We start from the raw sequence: 16,870 nt of genomic DNA, 5'->3' as shown, positions 1-16,870 counted from the left end.
TTGGATGGTATGGAAAGTTAGAATATATTGAACATTTATTGCTCGGACTTGGAACTTATTTCAGTTAGCATTAATTTTTTTAAATTTTATTGTTAAATCATTTTAATTATGTGTGTGTGTGTGCATATATATATATATATATATATATATATTTATGTGTGTGTTTCAGGGAACTGGCGGAGGAGTTGCTGCCTTACCTGAAGGAAGCCATTGACCGGAAGCAGGACAACCTGCGTCGACGACGCAAGCGGGACTTGCTGAGGGTGCAGCTTGCTCACATCTTCCAGCTGCTGGCGGAAAACAAGGTGTTTGGTCAGAGGTCAGAGCCCTTAGGTCACTCTTCTTTTTGTGCTGTGTGTTTTGTTCTGTTTGTAGGATAATTGTTTTGGGTGTATCCTTGTGAAATGCCTGTGTGGTTGCAGGCACAGTTTATGGATGTTTAGTACCCATGTCCTTTCTGAGCCAGCCCTGTTTTAAATTACTGTCTGCCCATGATTTAAATTACTGTCTGCCCATGATTTAACTTACTGTCTGTCCATGATTTAATTTACTGTGTCCATTATTTAAATTACTGTCTGCCCATGATTTAAATTACTGTCTGCCCATGATTTAACTTACTGTCTGCCCATGATTTAAATTACTGTCTGCCATGATTTAACTTACTGTCTGTCTATGATTTCATTTACTGTCTGATTAAATTACTCTCTGTCCATGATTTAACTTACTGTCTGCCCATGATTTAATTTACTGTCTGTCCGTGATTTAATTGTCTGGCCATTTAACCCCTTGATAGTAATAATTAGTATTTAAACAGTGGTGAATCTTGTGTAGAGATAAAGCACTTTCACACCAGTCATTCACATGCATGCATAACGCTTTGAAAAAAACAAAAAGATTCTGTAAAATGATTTCAGTGCAGTATAAATTTGTTCAGAAGTTGAAATGGTGGGCATTAGTGTACGTTGCAATAGTGTATCAAATCAAATCAAATCAAATCAAAAACACTTTATTAATCCACATGGAAATTAAGTTGTGCAATCACAGGCTCATTGTAAACACTGGCATAAAATCATGCGCAACATAAGAAGAGATTAAAACTAGTCAAATAAGAATTCCCAATAGCTGACGATATACTAACCCCCCCACTCCCCACACACACATACTCATGTTAAGACAATAGGGTATTGCACAACAATATTAACAAATGAAAACATCCAACAAAAAAAAAGGGTATAAGATTACTAAAAATGACATGCGCGCACGCACGCACACACACCCACACACACATACACACACATGCACACACACACACACACACACACACACACACACACACACACACACACACACACGTTAAGACCATAAGGTATTGTACAACAATACATAAATAAAAACATCAAGGGAATAAATCGTATATATAAGTAAAATGCACACACACACACACACACACACACACACACACACACACACACACACACACACACACACACACACAAACAACGTATGCATGCACATAACATATGTCACGCCAGTAAGATTAGAACATTAACATTAAGATACATGAAATCCAAGTAAAATAAGAAAATATTTAAAAATCACTTCCGATCACACACACACACAAATGCTTGCTTGCCCGTGCTCACCCGCTCAGTCCCACATGCACGCATAATGTCTGCTCCCATACACTCGTCTGCTGGTGAAGTTCAGGTGTTGCTGTGGCGAGGGGGCTTGGGGGGTGGGAGGGTTCACTTAGTGTATTGGATGTTTTGATTGTGTGCGCGAATGGCTGTAGGAATAAATGAATTAATTTAGTGTAGCTGGGTTTGGTGAACAAGACATCAGCAGTCATGCAGTCAGTCCCTGGAGGAAGGGGAAGGAATACACAGTGATGGTTTGACAACCTGACCTGCAAGGACAGTGTCAGCTGTGTGAGGTGACAGCCCCTCAGTGATGAGCGTACTCGTCACCACCAGACAGAGGGTCAGCTGTGTGAGGTGACAGCCCCTCAGTGATGAGCGTACTCGTCACCACCAGACAGAGGGTCAGCTGTGTGAGGTGACAGCCCCTCAGTGATGAGCGTACTCGTCACCACCAGACAGAGGGTTCAGGTGTAACTCTTCCTTTCCTATTGTTTTTATGAACCATTACTTCCCCTTGATCCCAGATTCCTATGGTACTTATATTCCCTTCATTCCTGGATTTAGAGAAGAGTGTACAAAACGGTACTTATTTCAGAGACTTCGGCAACGCGGCTCATTACAGTTCACTTAAGATTGTCATGTACTGTTGTCTACAGAATTGATGTGATAAGTTGTCTGTGACATCTTTGGTGACACTCAGGTGTAAAACAGGTGAGTTTGTGGTCAAACACAATGCATACAATGAGGTACCACATGCAGGACAGTGTCTTGCTTGCAGGCACTCACCACATAGTGCCTCATATGTATCTCAGTGCTACACTGCTGGTCTTTTCAATGAAAAACTGTCACTATTATTAATGCAATTGACCTTACCACATGAATGATTTGGAGTTTGTCTTAAAGAGTACATATGCCTTTCACTGCACAAGCGGTCACAGAGCCAGAATCAGATTATTATTTACACAGTTCTTGAACATGAACTATTCACAAACAAAACTTTCTTTACATACACATGTCAGTGTCACAATCATCACGTAATACGTCACACAAAGGTAACATGTATGTGATATACCTTGAAACAGTCATGCTAGTTACTGCACAAATATACACCACAATTTTCACACTTGCACTTTTTGAACTTTTCATCACCTGCTATCTGTGTTTCTGTAGCAACAGCTAGCTAATTGCACTCTCTCCTCTTCATTCAGTTGTAACAGATCAAATCGAAATTTTCTACACAATCCATTTTCTGTGCATATGTATCTACACAGCACAACAAAAATGTAGCAGTGGCCACTTTCCCACAGCCCAGGGAGGAACAGGGGGAGGGGGGTGTCTGGCATCCATTCCGCTGATGAACTCTGCTCTGCTAGTGACCCGGTCAAGGATAGATCTTGTGTGCTGATGCGTGAAGTTCAAAGCGCTTGCCACGAGAACCGATTTCCCGTGCCTTAGGAAGGAAAGTGAGAATTCTCTGCTGCATGGTTTTCAGGCCCCCAGAAATGAAGGGAAGATTCCTGTAAACCAGAAAACCGTGAAGCAGGAGTGAAAGAGTGAATGACACTGTTTTCAGCCAGCACAGTGTTTTTGTCTGGTGTTGTAACAGGGTGGTATGTATGCACACACACACACTGACAGACAGTGCGGCCTGTTTTCAGTGAGGCGGGCGCCATTGACATGGAGACGGGTCAGTTGACGTCCATGTTTGTGGACTACATTGACGGCGCCAGACAGTACCTGGAGGGAGAGAACGATCGTGACCTGCCCATCCTGCAGGAGATACGCCTTCACTTCAGCTGTTTTCTGCAGCATCTCATCAACAACACTCCTAGTATGTGTGTGTGGTGTGTGTGTTTGTGTGTGTGTACATGTGTGCATATATGTGTGTGTGCGGGAGTGTGTGCTCGCATATTTGTGTGTGTGTGTGTGTGTGTGTGTAAATGTATGTTTGTGTGTGTATTTGCCTCTGTGTGTGCATGTTTGTATCTGTGTGTGCATATGTGTGTGTGTATGTGAATCGCACCTCTGTGTGTGTGTAATTGTTTGACTGGCTCATGTAAAATGGTTTGAACAAACAGGTAGCATTCGATGCATGGATATGATAAAAGCCCAAGTTTGGAAACTTTCTGGAATGGCTTAGAATTAATCTACTGGGAGAAATACAAGTCAGGAGGCGTGATGTTATCCATTATTATTCACTGATTTTCAATATATTCTATACCTGTTCATAAAAAAAAAGAATTAAGAAAAGAGAAACAGGTGTTGGTTGCCTATAAAAGCAAAGACTTTGCATGAGCCCAAGGACAACGGATAGTATTTTTCAGTGTGGGTGCATGCTGCTGAAAGATGGTTTGTTGTCATGGCTGGCCTTTCTGCCCACTTCACCTCAAAGGTTGATGACAGCATGTATGTGTGTGTGTGTTTGTGTGTGCGTGTGTGTGCATGCGTGTGTGTGCTTGCAGTGGAGTATCGCAAGACTCTCCTGTCCAGAGAGCTACGGTACAGCCTGTTCCACCTCTTTGCCAACTGGAGTGGTCACTTCAGCCTCACATTTGGAACCCTGGACAGAAGGTCGGTTGGAAACCATAAGTGGTGTTCGTACATGTTTGTCATAAACAACTCGCTGCTCTATGTTGGTGACTGGTGTAGAAAACAGGAGGGTAAATACAGTATTGGCATAAGGATAGAACATATGTAACAAACACCAATTTTACCATAATGATTATAAACTGCATGGTCATGTTTGATTGTTCATTATTCAGGTAGAATATTATACCTGATAAGTGCATATTTTATGTGTACAAGTGTACATGAGTACAAGTATTTAAGGAAACGTTTCTACATACAGCAAATCTGTATACATGAATGCATGTACACTTGCATGTAAGCAAAGTGATGTGTAGCTATTAGGTGTCTTACACAGTCAAACTTTAATAATTTTAAGATCTGTCTAATATTAATGATAGGCGCTATATAAGTATCCATATCAATCAATCAGTCAATCAATCAGTATCATGCGAGTGGAAAGGCATTTAAAGAAGTAAAGAAAGAAGATGATTATTGACATATTACTGCACATACACATGCTTATGCAGATGTGCACTTCTGCATGCACACATACACACTCAGACACAAATGCTCACAGTCATGCATTAGCACATGCATGCATGCATGGTCATACACGTGACAAAACCACACACACTCACACAAACACATACATGCATATGCGTATACACAGTTTGAGCACATTCTCATGCATTTGGACTCTTGTCTAAAATCACACAGCACAACAGTGATCTACACACACACACTCACACACACTATATCTCTTCAACTTGTTCATGAAGATTGAAAAGACAAAACTGGAAAAAAACCCTAAAAAAAACCCTAAAAAAACCCACTTCCAGTCTTTGACATTCCATACCTGCCACCCACCCCTCTCCCCACCTGCCCTGTGTGCAGACTGAGCAAGGAGGAGTCGTGGAGTGAACAGGAGCTGTCTGCAGTGAGAGCCATGTCGGCCGTGCTGTGCTGTGGTCCTGTGTTTGACAAAAACGGCTTCAACGACGACGGCTACATCTACCACTGGCTGGACACCCTGCTGAGCTCCAGTGACGAGAAGGTGAGTGACCCGTCCCCCTGATTGCTGTGGTGGCTTTGGGGGCAGGGGGGCAGCGGGCATACAGCCTGATCTGATTGTTAATGTGTGTGTGTGTGTGTGTTGTGTGTGTATTATATATATACATACATAGTATATATATATTGATCTAGTGAATAACAAATCTAAGCCCAGATGTAATTCATTTCCTTGAAGAATGAAAGAAGCACATCATGCATTGTCCCTTTATCCATTGAGTCCTATAGGCTTGTGGTGCAGTGTCTAGTTTTTTTAATTTTGGGATTTACTGTCAAAGGTTCTCTCTCTCTCTCTCTCTCTCTCTCTCTCTCTCTCTCTCTCTCTCTCTCTATATATATATATTGTAAACAACAATATTGATTCCACCCTCCTTCAGTCTGGTTTCCACCAGCTCACCATTCAACACCCCACCACCTCTACCTCTTATACAAGAACATTCAAATGTGAAAATCAATTCTTTAACAAAATGTCCACAGTCACCTGTGTGATGGGACGTTAAGTTAAATTCCACTCCACTGGCAACAACAACAACAGAAGGTTGTTATTCACATGACATGATTCTCTTCTTGTTCTGTTCAGTTTTCTCTTCCAGTTCATACATGTAGAAAAAAACATTCCTGTGCAAACATGTGACCAGGTCTGCAGCCTGATGTTCACATGGGTGTTTGTGGTTTGCTACTTCATGTACATGGACATGACCTGGTGTGCATGCACATGCGTCTGCATATTTCTTCACATACGCACACCTGTGGGTGTACTTGTGTGTGCATACATATCCTGATATACCAGGTGTTTGCATGCATTTGCAAAAGCAGTCACAAATATAGCATTTCCACACACACACACACACACACACACACACACACACACACACACACTGGCATGCATGCACAAATGCATACATATGCTTTTATACAGATTTTCTTCTTTTTCTCTTCATCACAACATATTATACAGAAAAAGGAAGACTTTTTCAATAATGTGAATAACACTTTGATTTTGAGATTCAGGTTGGTAGAGTGAAAACAGTTATATCGTTGGTATATATATATATAAAAAAAGTAGAATTTTCAGAAAGGACCCATGTCTCCTGTGTGAGCTATAGTCACTATTTGTTTCAGCAGTGCAGGTTGTCTATAGTTTTAATTCCATATCTTTGACTTAACATAAATGAAGTGAATTTTACACTACAGCTCTCCTGTTTTAAATATTTTGAGTGAATTTTATGTTTAGTTGTCGTTTTTTTTAACGTGTGTGGATTTTTATCAAAGCTGTTTAAGTTGGAGATGAGTGCCTCCAGGTGTCAGTGTGTGAAGCAACAGATACCTTGTATGTTTTGGAGGGCTCAGGAAAGAGAAAGAAAATCCGTTTCAGTGCAACGATGTTAACAGATTTGTAGCTGTATTAGCTTGCAGCCGTGTTAACTGTTTGGAGTATTACCATGCAGAAGAGTGTGTGCGTGTATGTGTGATGTTGATGTGTGGTGTTGACTGAGGTTGTTGATTAACGGCTGGATGTTGTGTTGTTGTGGGCTGTCAGATGAAACCCAAGGTGAGTGGCATGGGAAGACCTGCTCCCTGTCCCTGTTCAGTTCTCATTTCTTGTGCTCTAATCCTCATCTAGTTTTCTCTGTCCTCTCCCCTCCCCTCCATGTGTTCCAGCTATGATGCTAGGGTGTTCTTGTTGTATGTATCGTTAAGGAACATTGCCAGGGTGTGTGTTTTATGTATTGTAAACGAGCTTGTGGTGTTTGCTGTTTGGCTTCTGTCATCGTCGTCATCAGTTGTTTTCAGTCTGGTAAGACACGTACCTTGTATATGGTGAATTAACGTGTGTTCTATGAATAGGTCATATGCAGCGCTTTGACATGTTAATTAACTCGCCAAGTCACTGCAATCATTTGTCTAGTGTTCATGTTGATGAGTTCAGATTGATTGATTTTGTTTGCTCCAAATCATTGCCGTGCGTGTATGTTTTGGTAAATGTTGGGAAATTTGAGATTGGTGTGGATCAGTATTGTGAAGGAGCCTGCATGTTGTTGAGTTACCATTTGTGCATGGGTTGAGTTGTTTTGTTTGTGCATTTGGGTTTTTGTTGTTGTTTTATTTTGTTTACTTTTTGTTTTGATTTATTTTTTTATTTTTTTCTTTCACTTTTTGTGAAAGAATAAACTGAATTAATGGGTTAAAAAGAGATATTGTTTCAGACTGATTGTAGGCTTGTGATTGTGTGTGGTTTGTGTGTATGTGTGCATGTTTGTATGAGAGAGAGAGAGAGTGACTGATGGGAAGGAGACCGCAAACTAGATATTAATTGATCCAAAGCATAGGTTGACCTGATGTGTGGATGTGTGTGTATATGCATGTTTGTGTGTGTGTGTGCACCTGTATATGTTAGTATCTTTCTCAGAACATTTGGATGTGCACATACATTCAATTGTATGAAACACCTACAGTGAAACCATTTCTGAAAATAAATTCTTGTTTGAAAAGCATCTTTTTGTTTATTTAGCCATGATTTTCAGTATGAATAATATTCAGATGATTTAAAGCATCAGAATATTGTAAGCATCTAAGTAGAACATCTCAGCTGGAAGCAAAAGCAAATAAGTAAATGTTTAAAGGAGTTCTATCAGATTCTTAATACAACTGGTAATCAGCAGTCATTGTGTAATATGCATTGACATGTGAGCTTACTTTTTCATTTGGGAATTGTGAATAAGAAACTAATGGACAAGCAGTCACTGTGATAAATATTGAAATGTAATTATTCTCTTGGTAGATTTGGGAATTATGATTAAAAAACTGCCAATGTCTTGGCCTGTAAGTGTCTGTTTTGTTTGGTGTCTTTATGTGGACACTGATATCAAAGAGGTTTAACTCATGTTCTGTCTTTTTTTATCTTGGAAACATGAACAGTCTCCTGTCCTATTTATCATTGAAACATGAACACAAACATAATGGAATATAAAGCGACAAGCATCCAATGGTATCATTATTTCTTGTGGGCAAAAGCTTGTTTGAGGCATTTATTGTCTGTCAGTTTTGTGCGTGTGAGCGTGTACCCATTTGCTCGTGTTTGCGTGGAGTATTTTTTCCCCAGGAAACTGATATTACCCAAATATATAGATAATGTGTTCAGAATATACCAAGACATTTTTTTTCTTTTTAAGCTTATTCCTCTTCCTTCAGGGATGAAACGGGGTTTTAACAAGGTCAGGAGCACATCAGACATTTCCTCAGCTGTAATTGCTGTATGAATATGTCACATGTATGGCCTGTAAATGGACTGGGGACCTCCCTTGATGAGGACTTGTGGGTGTGTTTCTCTGTACCTTCTGACTGATTATGTGCCAGTTCACAGGAAGTGATCAGCAGCTTTGGCTCCAAGTTGTGTTTCCTTGCCTTGTTTTTAAGGAGCAGAGTTACTGTTCCTGTTGATCATTCTCTCTCTTTGGGAAAACGAAACTTTTAGCACCTGAGTTTAAAGGAGTCCCACAAATCAGATCAAATCATGTTGCTTGTCACCCAGTGGACTGCATAGGGGCCTCTCAGGGCTGGTCCCCCATCAGTTGTTGAAAGCAGAGTCTGATAACCCTTCAGTTGTTGAAAGCAGAGTCTGATAACCTGTCAGTTGTTGAAACCAGAGTCTGATCACCTGTCAGTTGTTAAAAGCAGAGTCTCATAACATGTCAGTTGTTAAAAGCAGAGTCTGATAACCCGTCAGTTGTTAAAAACAGAGTCTTATAACCTGTCAGGTGTTGAAAGTAGAGTCTGATAACCTGTAAGTTGTTGAAAGTAGAGTCTGATAACCTGTCAGTTGTTTGAAGTAGAGTCTGATAACTTGTCAGTTGTTGAAAGCAGAGTCCCTCAAGATGCAGCATGTACATGCACATGTGTCAGTCATGGCTGGTGTTGTGGGGCACACAGATCTATGAGCTGGCAAAGGAGACGGTGTACCTGCTGCTGGACTTCAACCCGGACGTGCAGGGCCTGCTGGACTGGGTGATCGACCGCTGCTACACGGGGCAGAAGGAGGTGGCTGATGGCTGCTTCAGCGCCCTGGCTGCTGTCTTTCAGACCAAGTCAGTGCATTCCTTTTCTTTGTCTTTTCTTTCTGTCTTTTTTTCTTTTGTGTGTTTCAAACATTCTTATTCAAATTTGACAGTGCATTCTGCTCTCTATCTTCTGCTTGCCTTCCTGGGCTGCATGTGTATCACTGTATGGTACTTTTTGTTTCCATGCCATTAGGCAGCCATATTCCATTTTTACAGGTGTGCTTGCTGGGTGTGTTATTGTTTCCACAACCTGCATAACGCTGGCATGGGTTACAGTATCTTTAGCATGCATACTTGGTGTTCTGGATGTATATACACATGAAAGGGATCAAGGCATCAGATCTGTACAACAATGCTGGCCTAGAGGTCAGAAAACTCTCCACCTTTAACCCATCAGGCACAGCTGGGGATGGAACCTAGGGTCCTGAGGTTGAAAGTGCAGTGCTCAAACTGCTCAGTTGTCATGCTATCATCTGTCTGCCTGCCTGCCTGTCTTACAAAGAGTGTTCTGCTTTGCTGTGTCGCTCTCCCTCACTGTCATCATCAACCTGATGCATACAGTGTTGCTTCAGTTCGGATGGAGCCCTACCATGTGAGAGAGGGGCAAGAGAGACTTTGTGTGTGTGTGTGTGTGTGTGTGTGTGAGAGAGAGAAAGAGAGAGAGGGAGAGAGAGAGAGATAATAGCAGTTGCTTACATACAATCCACTGACTTTTGGTTTTACATTTTTAACTCAGTCTTTTTTCTGTCTATATTTTTACTTGCATTTGATATATCTGAACAGTGTTTGGTTACACTGTTCAGCTTGATATAGACATCACCCCCCAAAAAACAACAACAAAAATGGCTGCCTACATGGCTGGCGTAAAAACATGCATACATTTATACGCCCACCAGTGTATGGGAGTGAATGTGGGAGTCGCAGCCCATGAATGAAGAACATGGACAGGAATTCCCAGGGATGTGTGGCAGTTTATTCACCAGCCCACTTCATGCAATTCCTTAGAGTATAATTATAGTCAGTATGGCATGACCATGACCAGTTTTTGCTGTTCAAGAGACTACAATGGTACATGAGATGTGGTGGAGCAGTGGCCCGAGTTAGAGTGCTTGGCAAAGAAGCAAGGGTTATAGGTTCAATTCTTGCAAGGACTGAAATTTTTACTCCCCCCTCCCTCTCCCAGTAGACTTTGTGTGGTGGAGTGCATACTTATAAATTGAGGTTCTGTTTGCAGCATACCCTTACTGCACATAAGGCACAGCAATGAGAGAGCTGTCACAGCAACACTGGAGAAAAATCAACAATACAGTAGAACTGTGTGTATTCCACAACAGAAGTTATGACAATGCAAAAGAATTTTTTCAGAATAATACAGTCACAGTCAAATACACATTTACCATACACGCACACATACAAAGGTCAGGCATCTTCCCGCTTTTTCTTTTATAGCAGACGTGGTGTAACGTACATTGATCAGTCCACATGCACTGACCCCTTGAAACTGACCTCTGACGCCTGTATATCCCACACCCCCCACCCCCACCCCTCCCCCTGTTTGCAGAGAGTACCCGTGTGACCATGTGGCCATGCTGAACCTGGCGGTGCTGAACGTGGGCAGTCCCCGCATGTCTGTCCACGAGACAGCGCTGCAGCTACTCCACCTGCTGGACGCCCGCTTCCTGCAGGAGGACGTGGTCTTCGACACGCCACGCCCACCCCAGCAGCCAATCAACGACGTGCTGCTGGCTGCCTCCTACTTCAACTCTCAGATGAGTCTGTCGGAGCAGCTGGCAGCCCTGCACCCAGACCTCACCATGCCCATGTTTTCTGGTGAGGACCTTGTTTTAGGACCATGTTTTCTGGTGAGGACCTTGTTTTAGGACCATGTTTTCTGGTGAGGACCTGGTGAGGACCTTGTTTTAGGACCATGTTTTCTGGTGAGGACCTTGTTTTAGGACCATGTTTTCTGGTGAGGACCTTGTTTTAGGACCATGTTTTCTGGCGAGGACCTTGTTTTAGGACCATGTTTTCTGGCGAGGACCTTGTTTTAGGACCATGTTTTCTGGTGAGGTCCTTGTTTTAGGACCATGTTTTCTGGTGAGGACCTTTTTTTAGGACCATGTTTTCTGGCGAGGACCTTGTTTTAGGACCATGTTTTCTGGCGAGGACCTTGTTTTAGGACCATGTTTTCTGGTGAGGTCCTTGTTTTAGGACCATGTTTTCTGGCGAGGACCTTGTTTTAGGACCATGTTTTCTGGTGAGGTCCTTGTTTTAGGACCATGTTTTCTGGCGAGGACCTTGTTTATCATGTTTTCTGGTAAGGATCATGTTTATTATGTTTCTGGTGAGGACAAGGACCATGCCCTTGTTTTCTGGTAACAAATACATAAACAAATCTCTTTTTTTTTTAAGAAGAGTCATAATGTTATGGTGTTTTGGCAAGAACAATTTGTGTCAGTGTTGTATAACAAGCAAACCGCACAAACTGAACCATCTCTCCTTCCCCTTTTTTCCTTCTCCTTCCTCTGGCAGAAATAACGCACAGGTTCCAGACGGCTTGCCCGTCAGTGCGTCAGGTGCTGCTGAAGTACCTGTTGCCGTGGCTACACAACATGGAGCTGGTGGACCCCTCTCTGCCGGCCACCAACCCGCTGACCAGCTTCCTGACCCGCCTGTCTGACAGCCAGCAGCCGGACGTCATGTCGCCACCGCTGAAGGGGGACGGCTGGGGGTCCACACAGGCCACGGAGATGGTCCTCAACAACCTCTTCTACATCACTGTTACTGTGAGTCTCTCCCTCTCTCTCTCTGTGTCTCTCTCTGTCTCTGTCTCTCTCCCTCTCTCTCCCTCCCTCCCTCCCTCCCTCTCTCTCTCCCTCTCTCTCCCTCTCTCTCTCTCCCTCTCTTTCTCTCTCCCTCTCTCTCTCCCTCTCTTTCCCTCCTCTCTCCCTCCTCTCTCCCTCCCTCCCTCTCCCTCCCCCCCCTCTCTCTCTCACATTCACTCACTTAGACACACACACTCACAGACAGACAGACACACACACACACAAACACACACACACACACACACACACTCACTCACTCATTCACTGAGAGAAGAACACCAGTTGATTGGAAGTGTACATCATAACTTGGAACACTACTATAGGTTGAAAAAAACAACAACAAACCCTCTGATGCTTGTGAAATTTGAGTGACAGTTTTTATTCAGAGGATGTTTTGTATTACTTTTCATACTTTTTATATTCATTTTATGTGAAGGTCCTACAGTCATAAAACCCCCAAACAAGCAACCTTTTTGTTTCTGTCGAAAGACCATTCTATATTATCATTCCTTATGGAGATGCTTATTAGTGGTTGCAGGTAAATGACAGGTGTTGGTGTGTGAAGTCTACAGTGTATGAAGGTACAAGGACAGGTGTTGGTGTGTGAAGCATAAAGTGTATTAAGGTATAGGACAGGTGTTGGTGTGTGAAGCATAAAGTGTATTAAGGTATAGGACAGGTGTTGGTGTGTGAAGCATAAAGTGTATGAAGGTAAGGGACAGGTGTTGGTGTGTGAAGCATAAAGTGTATGAAGGTAAAGGACAGGTGTTGGTGTATGAAGCATAAAGTGTATTGAGGTATAGGACAGGTGTTGGTTTGTGAAGCATAAAGTGTATGAAGGTACAAGGACAGGTGTTAGTGTGTGAAGCATAAAGTGTATGAAGGTAAAGGACAGGTGTTGGTGTGTGAAGCATAAAGTGTATGAAGGTACAAGGACAGGTGTTGGTGTGTGAAGCATAAAGTGTATGAAGGTAAAGGACAGGTGTTGGTGTGTGAAGCATAAAGTGTATGAAGGTACAAGGACAGGTGTTGGTGTGTGAAGCATAAAGTGTATGAAGGTACAAGGACAGGTGTTGGTGTGTGAAGCATGATATGGATGAAGGTACAAGGACAGGTGTTGGTGTGTGAAGCATAAAGTGTATGAAGGTACAAGGACAGGTGTTGGTGTGTGAAGCATAAAGTGTATGAAGGTACAAGGACAGGTGTTGGTGTGTGAAGCATGATATGGATGAAGGTACAAGAACAGGTGTTGGTGTGTGAAGCATAAAGTGTATGAAGGTACAAGGACAGGTGTTGGTGTGTGAAGCATGATATGGATGAAGGTACAAGGACAGGTGTTGGTGTGTGAAGCATGATATGGATGAAGGTACAAGGACAGGTGTTGGTGTGTGAAGCATAAAGTGTATGAAGGTAAAGGACAGGTGTTGGTGTGTGAAGCATAAAGTGTATTAAGGTAAAGGACAGGTGTTGGTGTGTGAAGCATAAAGTGTATGAAGGTATAGGACAGGTGTTGGTGTGTGAAGCATAAAGTGTATGAAGGTACAAGGACAGGTGTTGGTGTGTGAAGCATGATATGGATGAAGGTACAAGGACAGGTGTTGGTGTGTGAAGCATGATATGGATGAAGGTAAAGGGCAGGTGTTGGTGTGTGAAGCATGATATGGATGAAGGTACAAGGACAGGTGTTGGTGTGTGAAGCATGATATGGATGAAGGTACAAGGACAGGTGTTGGTTTGTGAAGCATAAAGTGTATTAAGGTAAAGGACAGGTGTTGGTGTGTGAAGCATGATATGGATGAAGGTACAAGGACAGGTGTTGGTGTGTGAAGCATAAAGTGTATGAAGGTACAAGGACAGGTGTTGGTGTGTGAAGCATGATATGGATGAAGGTACAAGGACAGGTGTTGGTGTGTGAAGCATGATATGGATGAAGGTAAAGGGCAGGTGTTGTGTGTTGCAGTTTGGTGACGAGCACCCAGCAGAGATAGAGGAGCTGTGGGCGGCGTTGGTGAGGTGGTGGCCAGCCAACCTGAAGGTGGTCATCCGCTACCTGTTGGTCATGGTCAACATGGCCGCCACTGACCTCCTGCCCTACGTCAGTACTTCTCCTTTTTTTTTTTACCTCTGTTATTTTGGTTTTGTGCTGTGTGTGTGTGTGTGTGTGTGTGTGTGTGTGTGTGTGTGTGTTTTGAATCAGTTAACATCTTGACCTGCCTACATGTATTTTGTTCAGTGAAGAGCTGTCACCAAACTGAAAAAGACAGCTTGCACTTCAGGATGTCAGTCATCTTTCTTTATGTGAACATTCCCGCCATTGAATGTGGTGCGTATGAACATGTAGTATTGTGTGGTTATCCAGGCCAAGCGTGTGGTGCCGTATGAACATGTAGTATTGTGTGGTTATCCAGGCCAATCATGTGTTGCTGTATGAACATGTAGCATTGTGTGGTTATCCAGGCCAATCATGTGGTGCCGTATGAACATATAGCATTGTGTGGTTATCCAGGCCAATCATGTGGTGACGTATGAACATGTAGCATTGTGTGGTTATCCAGGCCAATCATGTGGTGCCGTATGAACATGTAGTATTGTGTGGTTATCCAGGCCAATCATGTGGTGCCGTATGAACATGTAGCATTGTGTGGTTATCCAGGCCAATCATGTGGTGCCGTATGAACATGAGCATTGTGTGGTTATCCAGGCCAATCATGTGGTGCCGTATGAACATGAGCATTGCATGGTTATCCAGGCCAAGTGTGTGGTGCCGTATGAACATGTAGCATTGTGTGGTTATTCAGGCCAAGCGTGTGGTGCCGTATGAACATGTAGCATTGTGTGGTTATTCAGGCCAATCATGTGGTGCCGTATGAACATGAGCATTGCATGGTTATCCAGGCCAAGTGTGTGGTGCCGTATGAACATGTAGCATTGTGTGGTTATTCAGGCCAAGCGTGTGGTGACGTACCTGGGTCGAGCTAAGCCAGAGAAACTGGTGGATGAACTGATGAACGAACTGCAGGTAAGTGAGAGAGAGTGTGGGTGGTCTGTTACTTCAGGTATTTAAGTCATTGACAGCTTAGTCTTTTGTGAAGGACTATGACCCTGGAATTTGGAGGCAAGATGGCACTGGCTCTTAGTGCTTCAGCCTTGGGGGATAGCTGGCCTTTGGGAACCATCCCAATGTCGGCTGTCCTAAAACCATCTGGCCAAGAAAGCAGGAATGTTACTTTGGAAAAACACTCTCCACTGTAATCAAATTCTAGCCCAGATAGTCAGGACAGCAGATATCTCCTCTGCTGTTCTGGTGGTGATTGTCGGACACGACTGACTGTCATACGTACATACATTGGTTGGGTTCAGTTATCCTGAGCAATATACAGATGAGATTGCAGAGAACTGTACTTTTCAAAAGAAATTAATGCCTTGAAGACCCTTTTAAAGCAAAGTTGATTACATGTTGTGATGTGTTATTGAAGCAGGAATATTACAGCATAACAATATGATGAATTGTTTATGAAGAGTTGTGGATTACATATTTGTAGATACTTCCACTAATGTAAAGAATTTTTTTTATTATAATTGAAAGAAACACTTAAGTACATTCTGATCAGTGTTAAGAAAACATCTGTAAGTTTGTACTGAGACGTATTTTGATTCGTGAAAAAAATAGTGAGTGTAAATAGTGGGAGATACTTTCATCGGTTTAACAAAAAGAAATAAAGATTTTGATTTTTAGAAAGGAATGACAGGTAGAGGATGAGGTAAGTATCTTTCAAAAAAAAAAAAAAAAAAAAAAAAATCATTAAAGCCCAGAATGTGATTTTCAGTGAATAGACGTTTGTTACGCCAAGTGTAGAATGTAGAAACAATAATTTGTTGATTTTTTCAAACAGGAGAGATTGCCATTCATGTTAGGATCACAGAATACTGTTAGGAAATAGATTTCCTTGTATGTGTGTGTGTGTGTTTGCTTGTGTGTGTGTGTGTGTGTGAGTGTGTGTGTGTGTGAGTGTGTATGTGTGTGTGTGTGTTTGCTTGTGTGTGTGTGAGTGTGTGTGTGTGTGTGTATGTGTGTGTGTGTGCTTGTGTGTGAGTGTGTGTGTATGTGTGTGTGTACATATATATTGGAGGCACTGTGGCAGAATTGGGCGCTGCAATGTGGACCCAGTGCTCACCACTGATCAGGTTTCACTGCCCTGTTTTGGTAAGGTGCTGCATCCTGGGAAAAGCACTTTGCTCCGATTTTCCTCACTCCACGGGTGTGAATGAATACCTGACAGGTAGGGGAAGGTAAAAAAGGGCAGGAGAGGACTGGGCCCTGCCTTCCTGTGCTGAGCCCTGGACACAATGGATATGAGTTCACTGCCTTCCTGTGCTGAGCCCTGGACACACTGGATATGAGTTCACTGCCTTCCTGTGCTGAGCCCTGGACACACTGGATATGATTTCACTGCCTTCCTGTGCTGAGCCCTGGACACAGTGGATATGATTTCACTGCCTTCCTGTGCTGAGCCCTGGACACAGTTGATATGAGTTCACTGCCTTCCTGTGCTGAGCCCTGGACACAGTTGATATGAGTTCACTGCCTTCCTGTGCTGAGCCCTGGACACAGTGGATGTGAGTTCATTGCCTTCCTGTGCTGAGCCCTGGACACAGTGGATGTGATTTCACTGCCTTCCTGTGCTGAGCCCTGGACACAGTGGATGTGAAT

General features: G+C 42.8%; 1 protein-coding gene across 6 annotated transcripts in view; it reads left to right on the top strand.

Annotated features, from left to right (window-relative positions):
* Window positions 1–16,870, top strand: part of LOC143299059 (protein furry-like) — a 119,819-nt gene that overhangs the window by 30,819 nt on the left and 72,130 nt on the right. For all 6 annotated transcript variants that reach the window (XM_076612159.1, XM_076612158.1, XM_076612157.1 and 3 more), the window contains exons 24-32: window positions 170–319; window positions 3,299–3,471; window positions 4,103–4,211; window positions 5,103–5,262; window positions 9,207–9,361; window positions 10,896–11,164; window positions 11,867–12,120; window positions 14,120–14,254; window positions 15,104–15,178. In XM_076612159.1, the coding sequence (XP_076468274.1) occupies window positions 170–319; window positions 3,299–3,471; window positions 4,103–4,211; window positions 5,103–5,262; window positions 9,207–9,361; window positions 10,896–11,164; window positions 11,867–12,120; window positions 14,120–14,254; window positions 15,104–15,178 (1,480 nt within the window). The remainder of the gene's footprint in view (window positions 1–169; window positions 320–3,298; window positions 3,472–4,102; window positions 4,212–5,102; window positions 5,263–9,206; window positions 9,362–10,895; window positions 11,165–11,866; window positions 12,121–14,119; window positions 14,255–15,103; window positions 15,179–16,870) is intronic.

Source organism: Babylonia areolata, chromosome 24 (assembly GCF_041734735.1).
Source record: "Babylonia areolata isolate BAREFJ2019XMU chromosome 24, ASM4173473v1, whole genome shotgun sequence".
NCBI classification, from domain to species: Eukaryota; Metazoa; Mollusca; class Gastropoda; order Neogastropoda; family Buccinidae; genus Babylonia; species Babylonia areolata.
Note: the sequence above shows the minus strand (reverse complement) of the source record. Positions and strands in the feature narration are given on the sequence as shown.